The sequence below is a fragment of the Dermacentor variabilis genome, chromosome 7 (genome assembly GCF_050947875.1).
Source record: "Dermacentor variabilis isolate Ectoservices chromosome 7, ASM5094787v1, whole genome shotgun sequence".
Classification (NCBI taxonomy): Eukaryota; Metazoa; Arthropoda; class Arachnida; order Ixodida; family Ixodidae; genus Dermacentor; species Dermacentor variabilis.
Window position 1 is genome coordinate 174351431 of NC_134574.1, and position 21845 is coordinate 174373275.

The 21845-nt window shown below is 47.4% G+C and overlaps 1 protein-coding gene across 1 annotated transcript in view; it reads left to right on the forward strand.

The window, feature by feature from the left end:
• Positions 1-12147, forward strand: part of LOC142588936 (uncharacterized) — a 35263-nt gene extending 23116 nt beyond the window's left edge. Inside the window, exons 5-7 of the mRNA XM_075700748.1 lie at positions 1265-1327; positions 4449-4510; positions 12022-12147. Of these exons, the coding sequence (XP_075556863.1) occupies positions 1265-1327; positions 4449-4510; positions 12022-12082 (186 nt within the window). The 3' untranslated portion in view covers positions 12083-12147. The remainder of the gene's footprint in view (positions 1-1264; positions 1328-4448; positions 4511-12021) is intronic.
• The last annotated feature ends 9698 nt before the right edge of the window (positions 12148-21845 follow it).

Below are 21845 nucleotides of genomic sequence, written 5' to 3' on the forward strand. Positions count from 1 at the left end.
ATTCCTTACCGCGAATTCTACCTACATCTCTCCTCTAGTGTTTCTAGAATTGACACCGTAGTTGCCAATTGCTTGTTCACCGGCCTGCTTTTTCCCCAATTTTGCATTGAAGTCGCCCATTACTACAGTATACTGAGTCACTTCGCTCATAGCTAATTCTACATCTTCATAAGACTGATTTACTTCATCATCATGACTGGAGGTTGGAGTGTAGCCTTGTACTGCCTTTAATCTACTCCTCTTACTAAGTTTTATTGCGACTACTGCTGCTACCCTCTCATTAATGCTGTAGAATTCGTCAATGTTGTCCGCTATGTCCTCATGGATTAGGAATCTTACTCCGTACTGCTTCTTATCTGGAAGTCCTCTATAGTAGAGGACCTGGACAATATTCAGCACTGTATAAACCTCACCAGTTCTTCTAACCTCACTAAGGCCTATAATATCCCAAACAATGCCTGATAGGCTAGCATCACTAGATAGAGTTCGGGTGTTAAATGTTGCCAGGGTTAGTTTCCACTGGCGGCCTGTCCGGGTCCAGAGATTCTTAGCACCCTCTGCTGCGTTACAGGTCTGACCGCCGCCTTGGTCAGGTGCTCCGCAGCAGCTGGGGACTGAGGGCCATTGGTTGACCGAATGAGTCATTTGGGAGGGAGTGGCCGAATACTGCACCAGGGAAGCCAATTCCTGTTCTAGTGAGGGGGTGTCTTCTGTTGAAGCTTAGTGGGTCTTTCTAATTGGATTAGTAAAGCCCCACTGGCTCTCGGCATTTTTGCCGGTGTCAGGCGCCTCTCCAAGCCTGGAGACGTAGTGTACTGGAGCAGGTGAATGCGAGCAACTTCAGATTTAAAAGAAACAAAAAAAGAACCTGGAAACTTCTGGCTGTGGCAACCGAGCATCCAAGCTGGCTCAGTCAGATAACTCTGCAGGCTGTGAGGCCACCTTATGGCGGAAAATGTCAGGATCTGACACGCTTGAAAACTCGCTCGCGTACGCAGACGACCGTGAAAACGCGGCTAGGTAAACGAGAAGTCTCGACGACCTCGAACAGCGCTCAAAATGAGCGAAAGAATGGCGGCCCCTTCTCTCACCCCAAAAGCCACGAGACACGGGGTATATCCATCTTCTGCTACGTCGAAGGCCGAGCTGCCGAGCTGCCGAGAGTGGATAAGGTTATATCCAGTTTATTTCTATTTATCTGTATTATAATTATTTAGATTTTTTTACTTGTCTGTCACACCTAGCCTTGTTTTTTTTCTTTCAGGCATTCCATTCTGCTGGTGTCAACACGAGACAGAAGCTAGTGCAGATTGGCGGCCAATACAGGGTAATTGTTAATTCTTGCACTCGCACTCTTCAATGAAACGCGCCTCCTTAAACAGCGTAGGATACACCGGGTGATCATAAAGTTTTGCAGAATACTTAAAGATCGCCTGTGGCAGATGGCGTAATTCTAGTGGTTGAGTTGGATTATTCAAGTACGCGGGCACTGCTTGCTCGATAAATCGAAACACACATTCAACTAACTGACGGAAATTCACTTCTTAACTACTTTACGGCCCATATTGCAATTTACGAATTGTAGTCGGTTAGTTTGCAAGGCATAACTACTTAGAACGAATTTTGAGGACCGCATCAGTTCTTCAATCCGGCGTTGAACCGGAACTGAACCGTTTTCAGTGAATCGGAGCATTTCGGTTCGGCACTGAGTACCGGCTCTTTGGGCACGTATACCCACAGGCGGCTACATCCAGCGCGGTAATTATAAACAACGGCTTGTTGCACACAAGGTGTACATCTGAAGATACCGTTTCCGCGTCAAAAATCAGGAACTCTTAGCTGTCAATAAGAATTTGGCAACAGCATGCTCTGTTTGCACAGATGGAGGCCATAAACGACATCGCAAATGGTTGCGCCCTACGCGGGTCAACGGTGATCTGTTACGCGCGCAATGTCTGTTTTTTTTTTTTTTTGTCCCAACAGGCGAGTATCCAGAAGGCGCAATATCAGGCGTTCTAAGAGGTGTGCTCTAGTATGTGGTGAATGTGCCATAAATGTGAGACAAAAAAGATCATTCAGCGAAACATATTCATGTGTTTTTATGTTAGTCATCAAAGTGGCAGAATAATAGCACTTATGTACGCGAACAAAAAGTATGCAACAATATTTGTAACGTTGGTAATACTGCAAAAAATGCTTTCGCTACTAGGCCCACAAGGGAATGTAGTAGAGAATTATACAGAAAGTATCTAATTTACTGGAATTGGAAAAGTGGAATGGATCAGCTCAGCCTCCCCTATAGGAGGAGGAGGAGGAGGAGGAATAAACTTTATTTGTGCACAGCAGGTTTGAGACCTAGGCCTCTACCTAAATGACGGCCTCGAGCCCTTGGGCCCTGGCGGCATCTTCGGCCTGCTGGATTGCCTTGAGTTGGTCTTCCGGTGCACAGCTGAGCAACGCGGTCTCCCACTGCTCTCTGGTCTTAATTATATTATTCTGTATGGGTGTACGAGGACAAGCCCAAACCATATGTTGTAGGTCCGCCCTTTCTTCACAGAATATACATCTATCCGTGTAAAGGTCCGGGTAGTAGCGGTGGTAGGCCACCGGGTTCGGATATGTATCTGTTTGTAAGAGGCGCCATGCCGTCGCTTGCCGTCTATTTAACGAGGAGTGTGCCGGGGGGAAATGGGCCCTTCCCAATTTATAGTGTTTGGTGATCTCGTTAAAGCTGGTCATCCGGTCTCTCTCCGTTCCCAGTATTTGTTGCGTGTCACTTGCTCGGCCTGTCAGTTCTCGAGCCAGGCTGTGCGCTATTTCGTTCCCGGGAAGGGAGGAGTGTGCGGGTGCCCATATAATGTGAATGTCGCGATCTTCACAAAAGTTGTTTAAGATTCTCAGTGCTTCCGGCGAGATTCTTCCTTTTGCATAGTTCTTGACGGCTGTCTTGCAGTCGCTTACTACGATGTTAGCTTCCGTGGAGGCTATTGCCAGTGCTAAGGCAGCTTCCTCCGCCACCTCTGCCTTCCATGTTTTTACAGTCCCACTAACTCTGCAGTGACCCTCTATACTCGTAGCAACTATCGACATACTCTGTCCATTTGCGTACTCCGCCGCGTCCACATAGACCACGTCCCTGGCACTACGGAATCTTGTGGAGAGCTCTCGCTCGTGCGTTTCTTCGATCTTGGCGAAACTCCGGGTGCATGTTTCTGGGGATTGGGGGTATTGATAGATGTTCCCTCATTTTCCTTGGGATGTCTCTCCGCACTCCGTGCTGTGCTTCGTAGGTTATTCCGATGTCATCTAAGATGTGTCTCCCCGTCAAACTCTGTGTAAGCCTTTCATACTGCGCTACTCTCTGGGCCTCAATAAGTTCGTCTAATGTGTTGTGCACGCCGAGCGCCAAGAATTTCTCGTTTGACGTATTTGCCGGAAGTCCCAAGGCTTGCTTATACGCCCTTCTAATACTGCAGTCTATCTTGGCTTTCTCCGCAGCGTAGAGCTTGAGGTAAGGAACCACATATACAATACGACTGATTACGAATGTTTCTGTTAATCGGATGAGATTGTGCTCTTTCATACCATAGTGCCTGTTGGATATCCGCTTTATTAGTCTGATTGTTTGTTGAACACTATTGTCAAGTAGTCTAATGGTTTCTCCGTTATGGCCGTTTTCGGATATGCGGAGTCCCAGTATTCTCAGGCTCTCCACTATCGGTATCGTGGTGCCTTCTACTGTGACCACAATGCCCGGCCTTTCCCTAATGCTTTTTCGGCCCCGGCATGTGGGCCTATAGAGCAGAAGTTCTGATTTTTGCGAGGAGCATCTCAGTCCCTAGTCTTTGATGTAGTCTTGCACCGTGTTTACTGCTGTTTGAAGGATCTCTTCCACATGCCCATCGCTTCTACCCGCCACCCAAAGGGTGATGTCGTCCGCGTAGAGGCTGTGTCCGAGTCCTTCTATCTTTTCGAGCCTCGCAGGAAGATCGATCATTGCCACGTTGAATAGAAAGGGAGATAGGACTGAACCCTGCGGGGTACCCCTATTACCTAGCTTCAGCGCGTCCGATTTGGATTCTCCAATTGAAATCTTTGCGGTACGATCTGTCAAGAAGTCTTTGATATGTACGCGTATGTTTTACGTCCTACATCCAGCTTTTGGAGATTTTGTAGTATGGCCTTGTGCGTGACGGTGTCAAAGGCCTTAGTTAGATCGAGACCTAGTATTGCCTTAGTGTCTAGACTTTTCTCACCCGCATCTATGATCTGATGTTTCAGGAGTGAGAAATAATGTCCCAACTGTTATGATTCCGAGGAGTTAAAAGGAGTGGAATTACGGGTATCTCTATATAGCTCCACGGAATGGAATGAGAATGCCCCACTCCGTAACACTGTTCGGAATTAATATCTATAAAGTGTGAGTCATGGAATGCCGGTTCTTGCAGGACTGTCTAGCGGAAAAACCGCCCTACTATGAAAGCACGGCCAAAGAGAGCACCGGAAAAAGGTAGGACTGCCAAAAGAGTCGGAATCTCACTTTGTGGACAAAAGAAAGTTCGTACTGTAGGAGCAGTCTAGACGCTGTATATATTCATGCATTTCTTATTTGCAGTGAACTTTACTACAACGCTGTTCGAAGCACGCTGTGGGTGCAGACGTGTCCGTAAGGGATGGACTACAGGGAGCGAACTTTCACGGCGAACTTTGCGCGGCAGAAATAGACGATGCGCGCTGGCTACGCGGAGCGACAAAGGCCGCCTCGCTATCAGTGTCGCCAGAGTCGAGGAGCGTGTTTTTTTAAGACAACAGCAACAAAGAAAATGCAGGAAGAGTCTTCATTCCGTTAACTATTGTTAATGACTAAGCAATTGAAAAAAACTTTGATAGATGAGTTCACAAATGACTGAGCTGTGAGCATTTTATAGCGGGCTGGCATTGCGTCGTCAGGCTACGTTGTGCTCTCGCACGAGCTTGGTGCATGTGCAGCCTGTATAGTGCGTCTTGCTATCTGCTTCGCGTGCAAGCGACTACGTGGCATCGGTCACGGCGAATGAGAGGCCCAGCGTCGCGCAGACGTTGCAGAAGGTCTCCAACAGCGACGCCAGTTTTTCACTTTTTGCGTAAAAATACGCTGTCGTCATTCGCGCTTACATTGGTTTCAGTGCCTGAAAGCGTCCTCCGACAACAGGCGTCTGTTATATTGCAGCCGGAGAGAATAGGATTACCGAAATTTGGCGTGAGACGATGATACCGAGGTGTTCGTTGACTGTGTGCCACTTGGCTGTGTTGCCCAACCCATTTGACTATAGCAAAGTCCGGGTAAGTCTCACGCGTAACGCTGTTGCCAACTCGGGTTGGTTGTGTGCAAGGTTGTGTGCAACTCGGGGGATGTGCAAGGACAGTGCAACGGCCGTTGGGATCCCACACTTGTTCCCCTTGAGCATGGCCCTTGGGTAGTGCTAGGTGACATGAGGGCCTTGAAATCTCCATATACGAGGTGCTGCGAGCCTAGTTTGCTGAATTCGGTGAGAAGGCACTTGAAAGCGCTGTGGCGGGACCACGGTGAGCTGTATAGGTTAAGGATAAGAAATGTAGCTCCTGTGGTCGTTTGGGTGAAGGTAGAAGCTGTTGGGTGCCCCGCGGTCCAACTTACCTACCGAGGCCCGGCGGGTACCTTGCTTGGGGATTTCAGGTTTGCCGTGTCCGGTGGCGCTGGCGGGCCCGTGATCGGGACCGCCAGAGCTCCTTAGGGGTGGGCGGTGGGGCCCACCTGATGATGTGGTATTCTCAGCTTGTTCGGTTGCTGAATTGCGCGGAGCACCCAGTCCTTGTTTAGCAGGGGCTTGACGCGGGACGGGCAGTTGGCGTCCGTGATTTTTTTTTTTTTGTGTGTGTGCAAGTGCAAGTGCTTTATTTTTCTTCACATAATCATGGTTATACAGATATCTGGACCGATAGCCAGGGAAGGCTAGTTTGCGGTCCAGTGACAAATGAAAAAAAACAGGTCAGGCGCAGATTTTAACAGCACAGTATTCCGGAACACGCCATGAGTTATACAGGCAAGAAGCATTTTGAAAATACTCGCACATAATGAATTCAAGTAAGAGATTCCGGTTATCAAGAAAAAAGAATTTGCTACACTGCTTGAAATTACGTGCGGTTTTAACTTCTAGGGGTAAAATATTCCAGATTTTTGTGCCACTGAGTTCAATTAACCTTTCGCCGTATACATTGTAACACTTTGGTAAGCTGAGGTTACCTTTTAAAGCGTGTCTAGTAATGCGAGTTGGAAATGAAGACGTTTCGAGGAATAGGAAAGTTAGTGCATAAAATATTATTAACTGAAATTGAGGTCTTCTGATTACATAGTGCGTTAACGGATAACTGTTTGGAAAACATCATTAAATGTATCACTGGTATAATTTGAAGCGCTAATTATTTTCAGGGCCATTTCCTGTAGTTCTTGCAAAGGTTGTAAGTATGGCCATGTAAGTCACGCCCCATGATTCTAAACAATAACTAATATGGCTATGGCAAAACGGACAATAAAGGGATTTGAGTACTTCGCGAGGGAAATATTGCTTTGCTTTAATTAGGGAGTAACAACCATATGCGACCTTCTTGAATACATTATGAATATGTGCTTCCCAATGTATATGCTGGTCAAATATGACGCCCAGATATTTAAACTAATCAACTTCTTGGATGGGGCTTTTATTTAACGTGATATGTATTTAACTGGTGTCAACATTGTTTCTCCTCGATCGAAAAACTACATATTTTGTCTTATTGATATTTAAAATCAGCTTGTTTTCTAAGAACCACGAGGAAATTTTTAATAACTCGGACGCCAAATGCGTTTGCAGTGCAGAAAGTGTGTCTCCTGTGAATAATAAAGCTGTGTCATCTGCGTGCATTAGAACGATTGGATGGTCTCTACCATAGGATTGACACTCTGGTTTGCCAACGTGTTTCGGTGTTTGGTTGCCAGCGGCACAGGTCTCATATAGAGACGGGTTTACGGATCGGCTCGACGGCCCAGTCGTAGGGAAAGCGTGCGCTGTCGAGGTGTTCCGCTCCATAGTATCGGATGAAGTGCGAGACCCGGCAAAGGGGTTCCTGCTCGCCGTCATTAGCGCCTGAAGGATTGTGTGGCCGCAGGCGATGCCCCGACCCGGCCCGTGCAGGATTTATCGGCCGCGGTAGTGTACGCTGAGGCAGGGAAATCTTTCGGTCCAAGGATGTTCCGGATGGAGAGGGTGCACTAACCATCCCGATATTTTGGCCCGAACGGAGAGGGTGTGTTGGTCCGTCTCGGTCGGTGGCGCTCCGGCGGCTTGGCATATAGCCCCGACGAGGTAATACCCCGGCCATTTGTCTTGGCGGACACCGGATTAGGGTCGGACCTTCTAGTCATCTATGGGAAGCGGCCGCGAAAGCGCAGCGCTCCGTGGCGTCTCGCGTGGGATCGGTTGCGCGCGAGGATTGGTCGAGCAGAAAGCACCTTGTTCGGAAAGAGTCGAATCCTGTGGGCGCCGTCGATACCGTATGGTAACCCACGAGCTGTCTTCCGGATGAGACAGACAACCCGGGGTCGTGTCTTCACTTGCCGGCGGCGTTGTCACGTTGGGTGAGTGCGGTGGTGCAGCTAGTGAGCCGCTCACTATCGCTGTCGTCTCTAAAGCGGAGAGCGGAGCACGGGGAAGGAGGGGGTCTGGAATTTCGTTGCTTGGAGATCTCAGCAGCGCAAGGTATCAATGACGTCAAGCCCCGCAATCCTATATACCGCGCCTAGGCTTAGCGTGTAGGCCCAGCTCCCTTGGCGGGGGCGGTTAGGCCCTCGGTCTTCGCCATGGAGATTCGGTGCTTCATAGGTTCCACTCACGCAGTCCGGAGTAGTCTCGATCTGTGCAGTGAAACTTGCCGAGTCGGGAAAGATCGTTGATTGAGACGTGCCATGTATGGGACCACCTAATACGTGTGGATAGTGGGAGCCCATATGAAGCACGTCCGCCTGCCTCAGCGGCCGGTGGTCACATCTTTGCACGCAGATGGCCGGCCCGCTTTGACGCCGCTTTTTCGCTCCGTGTAGTCCGACCTGTGATAGAGCAGCACGCTAAACCTCACTGAAAAAGAAAATTAAGACCATCTGATTTCTGAGTCAAAGCATCGAGGTAGCCGGAAAAGCTGCGGTCACTGAGCGTCATAGGAACAGTGAAAGTAGTCCTAAAAATAGATGACATTAGAATGCGTGGTTCTGCATAGTTTGAACCCCCGCGGTCTCTGCTCCGTTTCCCGTAATAATCGCTCCTGACATTCAAGTTTGTCACGCACGCCAGTGAAGCATAAAGTGAAGTTTACCATAAGAAGCTCGCGCATGCGCTAAGGAGTCTTAATTGTAATTGGACGGGGCAAACAGCACGTAAGACGAGGACACGTGAAAGAACAACAACACATGCACTTGTGTTATTCTTTCATGTATCCTCGTCTTACGCGCAGCTTACCCCTTCCAAATATGCAACACCAACACCAAAACCCTCATGCACTTATAAAACCGAGTCCACCCGTTCGCGCGTAGCGTATGCTGTCCGAGTCAAAAGCCAATCCAAAGCAAGTACATGTCGACACGGCTTCAATTTCTTTGCAACCAAAAGGTGGCCAATGCTGCAATACGGGCTTGTTAGCATTGGCAACTCCAGAATTATCTACCTGAGCTGGCAACACTGTCCAAATAAACAAAGATAACTACGACATCCAGGCTCACTGCAGCTCTTTCGCTTGGTGCTGCGGTCATGTGCACGTTTCTCTTTTGTGGCGTCGAACCGAGGTGTTTGGGGGAAGCCGAAAGGTTCCTTACTGACGATCACCTTGTTTAGATAGGTCTCAATTAAGAATTTCAGCAACGAAATCGCAGAAATAGTTGCGCTGTGCATGAAAACTTCCGGCCTGCTAAGCGAGCCGCATCAGATTTCTTTCTCCGGCTCGCCTTTCAAGCCAGCCGGAGGTTAAAAAAGTCGCAGTTTCGCTGGAAAAACGAAAAATCGATTGCGATAGCAAATTGGCAGGCAGCCATACGAAGCAAGCATAACAATTTTATCGGCCTTATCAACTTGTAAACATTCGCTTGCCAACTAACTTAACAAGCATGGTGTCAGCGCGCACAGCAAGCCTGAACACATCACACGCTCAATGACTGCGGACACTCGCTGGCGTGAGCAAGCGTGGCAGCAGCCGGGACCGAAGCGACCTGCGTGCCGTGTATCGCCTCAACGCAAACTCAGCGCGAGAGCGCACAGCAGGCACAAAGCTACGAGCCGTCGACGCAGCTAGACTAGCTGCCCCCCCAACGCAGGTCGCTCTCAAGATACGGCCGCACGACCGCGCTCAGCCGCCACATGCGGAGTTGCAGCAGGAGTAGAACGTCGCCTCCTCCCTCTCCTCCCCCCGGTGCCTCGCAACGTTGGGTGCCTCGCGTGCGACGGAAGACGGCGCGCTTCCTCCCCGCTCTCGTCCCTTTCGCGCGGCCGACATTGAGCTGCGATCGTCGGCTCTCCCCACAAATTTTCACACGCACATACAGCGTAGGACGTTCAGCGACGGTGTTGTAGCACTTAGACTTTATGCGGAATACCACGGCGACGCCGACGGCAGCAATGCACCTGGAGTGTCCATATAATTTCAATCGCAATAAAAAAAAAGGTTTCTGGGCGTAGTGGGCCTACGAAAGGTGCCAGCACTTGTTCGCAGGGTTGCCAAACTGCTAAACGACACTCGACTGTTTTCGACCTTCGACTCCACACTGCGACTCGTGTTGCAGAATATCACATGTAGCATCTCGCAATGCATAGGCAGTAACGTCTATCGTGCTTTCAGTAGCTACACAAGGATATTATGCCCTGTTATAGTAATATATACCAGCGCATAATATTACATAATATTATATGTTGCATAATGATATATAACGAGGGTATAATAATTTTAATTTAGTTCCTAATTGACATCGATATTCCAAAATTTACCTGCTTGTTGTCTATAGCAATCCCCACATTTCCTGAAATTGTGGACTTGGGGAGCGCTTTATTTCTTTTCACAAAACTTAAACTGGTATATAACATTTTCGAGCGCTTCTCAGTAGCATTATCATAAAAAACCAACAAAGACACCAAGGGCAGCATATTGGAAATGACATGCACGTATCCAATTGAAACAAAGAAATGATAAATTAATGGAAATGAAAGTGGTTGAAAAAAAAAAAAGAAACTGGCTGCAGGTGGGGCACGAACCCACGTCTTCGCATTACGCTTCTGATGCTCTTACCAACCGAGCTACCCCGGCGCCGTTTTCCCGCCTACTTTCTGGGGTATTTATGTTTATATACTAGAAATAAACCTGGGAGTGTTAAGCCAGCGCCACCATTCACAAACCTTGGCGGCGGATGTGAAACATCCTTTCTGTCGCAGGTGCCGCGTGTACGTGATCTTTTTGGGTGAAGACGACTGGTCAATAAACCCACACATGCTATCTGAAGGCATGAATGCTGGCGGATTCGAGGCCTTGCTATGTAATGAACGAGAAGAAAGGAAACCGAGGGCCCGATTTTCATTGCTCATATCACAAGAGGCCAAGAAACGGAAAACAGCGGTGCGGTAGCTCAAGTGGTCAGAGCATCGGACGCGTAATGCGAAGTCGTGGGTTCGTGCCCCGCTTGCGGCCAGTTGTTTCTTTTTATTTACATTAAGTTACCATTTCTTTAATTAAATTAATAAGTACATGTAATTTCCCCTATGCTTTCCTTGGTGTCTGTTTATGGGCTTTTATGATACGACTAATAAAAACCGGGCCCTCGGTTTTCTTTCTTCTCGTTCTTAGTAGAATTAACGGTTCTGCTGTGAAACTTCTTAGGATGTGCTCAAAAGCTTTACATGACTCTTTACGCTATGTTTCACAGTGTCCCACTGGAACTGTTTGTATGTTACACAAAGTTTATATTTGGCAAACGTAAGACACATGGCATGGGTTATGTGTAGTCAAAACTGAAACTGTTCCGGGTGCGGCCCGTGCAATAAATTACGCATTCAAGAGCGCATACGTTTGAGTTTCAACCGCCCCCCCCCCCCCCCCCCCCAAGCAGCGCGACATTCAACACGCAGTTTCAAAACGAACCACTCACTGAGAGCAGCATTCCGGTCAAGTTGGTAATCCATTACTTAAATGATATTGCGCGACAAAAAACGACACGGACGTGAGAGAAGACGACACACCAAGCGCAAACTTTCAACTAAGTTGGGTCACTCACACACGGGCAACGGGTATATGTGATGGAAACGGGTACCAGTTGGATTATCCCGCACCGCTGGGAACCAATATAGTTCACCGCGGGGGCGCGAGACATGAGGGTGCAGCTCCATTTGAGCGCTGCGTATGCAGGAACCACGCAACACTCGAGACGAACGCCGAAGTGTCCGACTAATATATGCGCGGTGTGCGTAAGTTTGCGAGGTTCCGAACCGCAGACCCGACCGACTTGAATGATCGCGCTTGTACACGCGCCCGAGGGGTTTCACTAACGGCGCCCGTGTCTCGCACCAAGTCGGCATCGACAGTGGGGAGGGTGCAGAAAGATCGTCACCTTTTCAGAGCGCGCCATTGCTGCACAGCTGAAACGAATGGCACGGCGCAGCAACTGGTTAAGGTGGTGCCGGCGAATCGAACGGTCCATATCATTACGTTGCCCAGTAAAACGCCTTTGTTGGCCGACTTTGTTCGTGGATGAGAAAAAACAAGTAGCAGCTCAAAAAGGAATGAGACGCGAGTCCCGTCCTGTGCTCGTCTGGCCAGCTTCTCGTCTCGCCCTCGTTCCTCCTTGAGCTGCTATTTTTTTTTCCCCAGCTATAATTACACGTAACAGAAGTTATTCTTACAACTGCTCGAACGAAATAGCGTCGCTGGAAATTGGGTTGTGATTCCGTAATTTCGCACAAGTCTGCTGTCATTAAAAAAAATAATTTCTACTTTCAGTGGTCACGGTTACAGCATCAACACATTCTACGGAGGCTATCACAGCGCAGAGGCTTGGTAACGTGGATAACACTCCTCGCTAAAGTACAGGTGAAAAGAACAACGAATAAAAAATCAGCGGAACCTATCTCACCATGACTGTCGACGGTAATGCGTTTATTATTGAGTCAATATAGCTCAACGTATTGCCACCGCCGAAACGAGTTTTGTATGATGCGTATACTGCATCAGGATTCGCCTTTCGCGTTTCTATGATGGTGCAGGTGGTGATTTATTACATCCCTTTGAAACGTACACGTCTCCTTAATCTTTTCTCTCTTTCTCAAAACTTCTCTATCTACCTTGTATGCCAGTAATAGATCCGCTCGTATGAATTCCTTCCCTGCTTTTATTCCTCCAATACTCCAAATATGTCTTATCTCGAGTGCTGACGGGTTGATGTTTCCGTCCACTTCGAACCCAAGCGCTTCTGGAAGGTGTGCGCTACCTACGGGTCTCACTGGGCGAATCCCTTCGCATGCCATTGGCACGGGGTGAGCGGTTTTTGGCTGCCGCATACACATGCCTCATCTTGTTGTGAATATTTCCTCCGGTACGTTCTTGTCCGCAGGCAACTAGCTCAAGCCTCAAATAGCAAGGCACTGGCCTTCATGTTATCGTACATATTTTCCCTTCTAATTTCTTTCTTCCCATTTTTTGTAAATCTCCATAGTCTTCCTTGGTTTCGTTCTTTGCATCCAATTCACTGTCTCTGTTTCTCTCACTTTCTTTCTGATGAATTCTGGTTGTCTGTTTTCAATTACCTTGTATGGTTGTCAACATTCTCGACCTCTTCATGCATTCTGTATCTGCGCTTTTCAGGTACAGACACTTGTGCACTTCAGTCGCCCATTTACTCTGATCCATGCTTCTGAGTCTTTCTTCAAAACCAATCTTGCTCTGGGCCTCTCCGAATTCCAAAGTGGCCCAACTTATGTCACCCTGCACTGCCCATTTGTGCTTTTACCGTGGGTTCCCAAAGCCAACCGGCCTACCGATTTTTGGTTACCTTCCAATCCAGACAAGATATGCCATGTTAAGCACAGCATCGCATTTGCGAACGTCATGCGCTGGCACCGTAACTACCTTCCAGATTCCGCGCACCACCTCATATTTATTTTGGTACAGAAGCGCCCTCAGTTCCATTATTGCTGCATTCCGCTTCCCCTTTGTTTTCAGGTTATCTTCTTGGGTGTTTGAGCAAATCTTTTCTTCGTTTACGCATGCGTCGAGGTATTATATTGCTTGAATATCGGCATGACTTGCTGTTGAATTGACACCACGTAATTACTCGTCTCTTCATTAAATATCACAATTTCCTATTCCTCTGTGCTGAACTTAAGGCCTAGACTTGTCGTTGCATTGCCACACATATTGGCAAGTATCTGTAGATATTACAGATCAACAAGTTTAAGGCGTCGTCCGCGATCCTTATGAGGACGTGGGCTACTTTGTCAACCTCGGCCATTTTCTCGTCGACTTTCCGACAAAGAGTAAGCACGTCTTGTGTGTACGATACGTACGATTGAGTGGAACAATGCCCTCCGATAGCAAGCTCATTTCTTGCAGCCAGTTGGCGACTGGTCGGCTTTCCAAAGAGGTGGCGGAGCTTGTCCTTGAAGGCATCCCAGCTAGACAGCTCGTCCTTGTGAGTCCGGAAACAGACACGCGGTGTTCCGTCCAAGTAGAATATCACATTTGCGAACATTATGGTAGGGTCCCAGCCGTTGTTCTCGCTAACACGCTCATACATGCTGAGCAGGTCCTCAGTTTCAACATTATCTTGTCTGGAGAATATGCCAGAGTCGCGGGCATTGGTAACCGTGACGTACGTTGTTGGTGAAGCGGTAGGTGTAGACGAGCTGTCCTCAGCCATGGTGGAAAGCTGGACGGTGCGGCCGCTGCGGCCGCTGCGGAACTCCGTGGCAAGGGCGGCCATCAAAATGTGACACGAATAACGCTTATCAAGAAAAAGACCACATCTGGGATCTGCCGCTTCACCAAGATGACTTCCTGCGTTACATTGACCCAGAAATGAGGCCGAAAATTGCACGACCACTTCCTCGACACTTGGAGACATCGTCTTCGACTGAACGTGGCATACACGAATCTGTACCACATAGGGCTTACCACTAACCCATCCTGTGATAACTGTCGCAACATAGAGACAATGGAGCACATATTACTAGAATGCCCCGCGTACTGCGACGAGAGAAAATTTTTTGAGCAACAAAAGGACATGATTTGCCATGAACCGTTAACGTTACCGAGCATCTTAGGTCTAATGCCCCGGCCCTTCAAAACAGCGACGGGTTTTGGATTTATTGTTCAAATACCTGTCGGAAATTGGTCTAATAGGAAAGCCTTAAAGATTGCACACTTCATATACAAAAGCCTAAATTTACCCGCCATGTCACCTGTAAATATTAGTATCAGGTCCACTCGGACATTTCATATTTATTTTTATTCTCTTTTTTTCCCATTCTCTTCTGGAATCTTTTAATCCCATGGTTATAAACGCGCCGACAAAATTCTCTGTTTTTCTAAGAAAGAGCCCCCCCCCTCTCTCTCTCCCTTACACGAACGATGGATTGAATACTAAAGACTATTTCCGAAGTATATTTACTAAAACGGCTGCAGCGCTGGCCAGCTCAGCCACAGCTCGCTTGCTTGCTTGTTCCGCCCAATTCTTGACCGATCCCCACGGAGGGCACGTGCCATTTGTACAGAGAATCATCACCATCATCTTGCATTGTCTGCTAGTAGCACTATGTCTTCCGCGTACGTCGCTTCGGGGACCTTCTGTCGCTCAATCTGTCTATTTAATAATAATAATAATAATAATAATAATAATAATAATAATAATAATAATAATCCTTTATTTCACTCATGAAGTGAGGGAGTGCGGGAAGAAAAGCTAACAAGTCAGCTTGACTAGTTCCCAGCGCCCTGGAGTACAAAATGCAAGAGACAGAATACTTCTGGAATAGCAACAAAAAACCACAAACAAATAGTAATAGTAATGTACGCTAAATGTAGGATAAATAAGACCCATGTAGGTTAAATATAACCCTAATTGACTGTTTTCCAGTCGTCTTTCTATCCCCTGAACACAAAGCGTGAATATCAATGGCGACAGAGGACATCCTTGCTTCAGTCCTTGGTGAATTTCCACTACTTGATTACATTTTCGGCCTTAATTTACAATTTGTACCCGGTTGTATCTGTATACCTCCCTCAGCAGCTCCACAAGATTGCCATCGACGCCTTCGTCCCTGAGAATATCCCAAAACAATTCCCTGTCTACGTTGTCGTAGGCTCCGTTAATATCCAAGAACGCTGTCCATAAAGGTCTGCTCGGAGCTACTGAAATATCTATGCACTGAGTTAGTACAAGCATGTTATCCTCTAAGCTTCTGCCTGATCTGAAGTCATTTTGTTTGCCCCAGTACACCATTTTCTCCACCCACTTCGATAGTTCCAATATTATGGCTTGCATACAATTCTGCATATCACCGACGTTACTGCAACTGGCCTGTACGAGCTTCTCTTAACCTTCTCACATTCGCCTTTGTAGGAGAGGCTCATCTTGCGTTCGCGCCATCCAACCGAATTTTTTTTCGTTCCAATCAACTGTTCAATGGCATTAGTCAGCAGTGCCTTGGTGTTTGTGCCGAGTATTTTTATTAGAGGTATTGGTATTACATCAGGCCCTGGAGCCGTATTATTAGGGGCATTTATTCCTGCCATTTTCCAGTAAAAGCTGCATAGGCGCCGACTACGGAGGGGGGGGGGGGGGGAGGTGCCTCCAGGGCCCGAGCCCCCTCCGGAGTTTTCCATGGGGGGGCTGAGACCCCCGGGCAATGCCGAAGCCCCCTCCCTCCCCCACACACACACCTAAAGTGCCATTACCAGAGCTTTGTCACTTTGTCCTTATCTGCTGCGCCCCGGCCGAAATAGCATGTCGCGTTTGGTGCTAGTTAGAAACAAGCTGTGATAGCTGTTGTCTCAAGGTAGATAAAATTGCACGGATCTTATCTTTTCTTTTTTTTTGCCACAAAAGCGAATTGACAACGTAAATGCAAAGGCTTAAAGGTGCGTTTTGTTTCGGCCAAGTCGCCATGTCTTTCTCTAATGAGTAGAAGCTAAGCATAATCCTTGCCTTGGGATCTGCAAATGGCAACAAGAGGAAGAACGCAAATATATATATAAATATATATATATATATATATATATATATATATATATATATATATATATATATATATCAGTTACGGAAGTGTAGTGGTAGACCAAACGCATCGACTATCATCAGAAATTATGAAAACCTGAGACAAATCGCCAGCTTCAAGAAACAGCGCCGTAGGACTCCATCTTTGAGTCCTAGCCTACGCACGGATGTCCTAGCATTTATGGCCTCAAACCCTCATGCTAGCGTGCGGGACGTGGTACCAATTTCCAAGTCATCTGTTTGGAGGATTCTAAATGACGGCCTTTTACCCACACCAACTGAAAGGGAAGCTGAAACGGTTTTCAATTTCCATGAATTGCTGGGATTGGGAAGAACAGACCTAATAATTTACGGTTCCGAAATTTTTTTCTTCGTTTTGTTAATATAAGAGGCGGAAATCGCTTTCTAAATCACCCCCGCGGACACGCCCCCATCGCTTCCCGGAGCGCCGGGTGAGGTGGTTGCCAGAGGAGAGAACCGGCGAGAGTGACGTCACGTGCGGGGACCGAGCTGCCGGACCGGCGTGCTGGCACGTGTTGAGATGCCTCTTTCCGTCCTGCGCTTTACTGAACAACGCTACGAGAGATTTGCCGCCGCCGCCGCCGCCGCCGCCGCCGCTCACGTTTGTTTTCTTTTGCGCTTTTCGTAAACTGTTCTTTCCTTCGGTGCTGCGTGAGTGCCTACAGCCAAGGGCGCCCAACATGCCCTCGTTCTGTGCAGCATTCGGCTGCGCGAACACAGGCGGGCGATACGATGTGGTGTTTCACAGGTTCCCGAAGGACAAGAAGCATGCAGCGCAGTGCGGTGAGGAGAGATAAGTTCGTGCCGACGAAATCAACTGTGCTGTGCTCGGACCACTTCCGCGATAGCCGGATAGCCTTACGACAAATGCGGAAACGCGTTTCATGCATCAGGTGCAACGCTGTGGAGGCTTGAGATACTTCTTGCAGTGCCTGCGTTCGCACTTAGAAAAAGTTCGGTGTTTCTTGACCCGATATTTGAGAAAATTTTTCATATATAAGCTCAGTTCTGAATGAAAAAAAAAAAGAATTTACCCATAGAAACAATACGGCTGCTAACACGTTCTTTTAAATCAATTTTCTTTTCGGCATTTTTCAATTGCAGCCAGTCGCGGCAGCTTCACGTGCATGCTCGCGCGAGCAAACGCCGCTGGCACGCTGCGAAGCATAGACGGAAACGCGCGCAGTAATAAATTTTGGTGACCGGACTTCGTGCGTAGCTTCCACAGCGTTGCACCTGAGGTATGAAATGGAGTATCATCATCAGCAGCAGCAGCAGCAGCAGCCTGGTTACGCCCACTGCAGGGCAAAGGCCTCTCCCATACTTCTCCAACAACCCTGGTCATGTACTAATTGTGGCCATGACATGCCTGCAAACTTCTTAATCTCATCCGCCCACCTAACTTTCTGCCGCCCCCTGCTACGCTTCCCTTCCCTTGGGATCCAGTCCGTAACCCTTAATGACCATCGGTTATCTTCCCTCCTCATTACATGTCCTGCCCATGTCCATTTCTTTTTCTTGATTTCAACTAAGATGTTATTAACTCGCGTTTGTTCCCTCGCCCAATCTGCTTTCTTCTTATCCCTTAACGTTACACCAATCATTATTGTTTCCATAGCTTGTTGCGTTTTCCTCAATTTAAGTAGAACCCTTTTCGTAAGCCTCCAGGTTTCTGCCCCGTAGGTGAGTACTGGTAAGACACAGCTGCTACACACCTTTCCCTTGAGGGATAATGGCAACCTGTTGTTCATGATCTGAGAATGCCTGCCAAACGCACCCCAGCCCATTCTTATTATTCTGATTATTTCAGTCGCATGATCCGGATCCGCGGTCACCACCTGCCCTAAGTAGATGTATTCCCTTACCACTTCCAGTGCCTCGCTACCTATCGTAAACTGATGTTCTCTTCCGAGACTGTTGAACATTACTTTAGTGTCTTGCAGATTAATTTTCAGACCCACCCTTCTGCTTTGCCTATCCAGGTCAGTGAGCATGCATTGCAATTGGTCTCCTGAGTTACTAAGCAAGGCAATATCATCAGCGAATCTCAAGTTGCTAAGGTATTCTCCATCAACTTTTATCCCCAATTCTTCCCAATCCAGGTCTCTGAATATCTCCTGCAAACACGCTGTGAATAGCATTGGAGACATCGTATCTCCCTGCCCGACGCCTTTCTTTGTTGGGATTCTGTTGCTTGCTTTATGGAGGACTACGGTGGCTGCGGAGCCGCTATAGATATCTTTCAGTATTTTTACATACGGCTCGTCTACACCCTGATTCCGCAATGCCCCATGACTCCTGAGGTTTCGAGAGAATCAAATGCTTTCTCGTAATCAATGAAAGCTATATATAAGGGTTGGTTATATTTCGCACATTTCTCTATCACCTGATTGATAGTGTGAATATGATCTATTGTTGTGTAGCCTTTACGGAATCCTGCCTGGTCCTTCGCTTGACAGATGTCTAAGGTGCTCCTGATTCTATTTGCGATTACCTTAGAAATGGTAGAAATGGAGTATAGGCTTGCCTAGTGACATTCGACGTACGCTTGCAGTTATGTTTACAACACGGCGGTGCTAAAACTGCCTAATATCTTTATGTCAACACTAGCATGGAGCACGCATACCGATTCTTGATTGAGCCACGATCGCAAAGTCGTCGAACCATAGTATGAATATTGCACATATAATACCTCTGGCCATCTCTGGATGTGTATGATAAGCAACTTCCATGACTGCACCTCGCAGCACTGCATGTGCGCGCTTTGAAACGCGGCACTCATGTTCACGATCGTGAATCAACACTCAAAAAACCACCGGACTTTAGAGAAGCAGCGGCAAGGTGCTTGACATCGCGGAATTGCACCCGTGTTTACAATCTAATGAGAAGTTAGTGCTTCGGCATTCTTCCAGCAGCAAGTTCCCAGTAACACATTAGCGCATTTTTCTCCCGTCATTGGAACGTGCAGCTACATGAAAAAAAAAAAAACATACGTACCAGCTAAGATTTCCAACGCGCGACAAGGTGCACACATCGCTCTCGTTTTTGGCACACTCAACATCGTCGTTGCCGCCGTTGCCGCCATCGTTTTCCGTATCGGCTGTCGGTTCGAACATGTACGGCGAAAATACAAGCTGTCCGAGACAGCGAGAACGTTCCATAATGCTTACAACTCAGCTATGAAGCCAGAACAGAACAGCGTGCTTACGCTCTGAAACGGCGGCGCCGACCGGCAACTGCCGCGAGTGACGTCACAGCGGCCCCGACCAATCACGGGCAACAGCGGCGTTCGCGCGATACCCTGAGGCGCTGGTGCGCGTTTTCATGAAAAAACAGCCGCTTGCGCTTGTTTCCGCCCTTTTTGGACCAGATATTCGTGTTCAGGGGACTCAAAACTGTAGAATGCCGTAGAGAACTCATTTTTTTTCGAAAAGTGTTTCAGCTTCCCTTTAACAAACACCAATGCTTAGAAGACAGGGACTTGTAGAATCGTACATATTTCTCGAATTGTGTCCTCGCAAAAGTCGATGAATCACCAGACTTTTTGAGCAACATCATGTGCACAGATCAAGCCAGTTTTCGCAGAAACACCCAGGTAAATTTGCATAATGCACACTATTGTATGGACTGCAATCTACACTGGGTAAAGTGGTCGCTCACTGTGTGGCTCGGAATTTACGCCGGTGCCAAAATCGGTCCATCTTCTTCGATCACACACTGACTGGACAGCGTTACGTGAACGAAATCCTTGAAGGAGTGGTTGATCAGTTTCTTAGCGAAGTCCCGCTGTCACGTCTTTCACTTCTGTGGCATCAGCAAAATGGGGCACCAGCACACAGCAGTAGCCGAGCACGAAACTGGCTTGATGCCACTTTTCATGTGCAATAGATTGTAAGGCACGGGCCTGTAAGTTGGCCGTATAGGTCACTGAAATCGAGTAGAGAGAGGTCATGACCTCTCTCCACTCGATTTGTTTCTTTCAGGTTATGTGAAATATCGTGCTTACATGGTCGAGACTGACGTCAGATTAGTCCAAGGCAAGGATAACGAATGTCTGCCGTAGAATTCCGGTATCGGTCATCAAGAAAGCCACAGAAGATGTGATAAAACGGACACAGCACTGCGTAGCTGCAGAAAAGAAGACCTATTCGGACACGTCCCCTAGGCTGGTGTTCAACGTAGCTTCAGAATTCATAGATTTTAAGGGCCCACTGAAAGCTGACGTGTTTTTTTTTTCTTTTTTGTCCAGACATCCTGCTTGCCAATTCGGGCCATTTAGAAGTGTTATATTTACTTTCTTGAACCCATCGCTTTTGCATTTTCTCACACGTTAGCCGCTTCCCGGTCTGTTTATTTCGGTTTTATTTTTTGACACGAACAGTCTTTGCAGTACGTATACACTTTCACGAAAAATAAAACGGTCACTTTAATTTGGTTTTGGCCCGAAGCAAGTTTCTGGCGCGAAATATAGCTTCGCGCGCATTCTTTCGATGCGGTGCGAGCAAAGCCGCGATTTTTAAACATTTTATGCCTATTATATAGCTTTTCGCGTATCGTGCGTGGTCAGAGCGGCGCTTCGGCCGCGCTGTCAAGGGGCTTTCGTTATCAGTGTGATCAATCGGCCTTCAGAGACGGAGAATAAGTGTGACGTAGAAATGAGAGGAAGGAAAAGCTGCGAAGCCGCGGAACCTGCTCTTGGTGCTCCTTCCGTACCATTATCGAGGTGATGTGCTCTCTTCAGTTTCGCGAATGGCAATGCAGTTGCTTTCAATCAGCTTATCTTAGGGCGCTGCTTTATGGATGCGGGTGGGAGCGCACTCACATAGTATTTTTCACACTTCGTGAGTTTTTTTTTTTTTTTTTTTTTTTTTGCCAGTCGGAAAAAGTGTACGTAATTAGTACGTCGCTGAAAACACCGCAGTTAGATGTCATTTTGGGGTGCCTACAAATGCCTCATTGATGAAAATTAGGACAGTACTTCTTGAGTTAGATATTTAATTCCAGTTACCTAATTAAATCTCAGTAACAAAAGAATTACTGGCGGCTACTCCACTGTACTCGAAACAATATGCACTAGGTTTCCTTCGAGTAACGCAACTGCTCTTTCTTTAAGTCTTGGTTCATGAAAGTTGGGGAGCAGTGTGTAATTAGCTCAGTAACCGAAATGAGGCCAAGGTGGATTCACTCAAAATCAGAATCAACAGCAGTCATGCGCAGAAGCGCTTATAATCGGACTCACAGAACAAGAAAAAAAGAGAGACAGAGGCTGCAGTTTCGCAGGAAAGGCGCGAAGCAGTATTAGTGATAGGCAAGTACGCGATAATTACACGAAGGAAGGTTACACCAGCGAGTTTCAACGTTGTGCTGAACGCGGTACCGTTCAGTTGCATTTTCTTGTCCGTTTTCGAGCGTGAATTTCCCGATGCATTTTGAAAGGTTATCTTACCTCACTTATTAAATTTGACAGAGCAAGAGTGTAGGCTATCGTAATGAATTTGCTACGATAGCAAATTGAATAACAGCGTCGTTAATT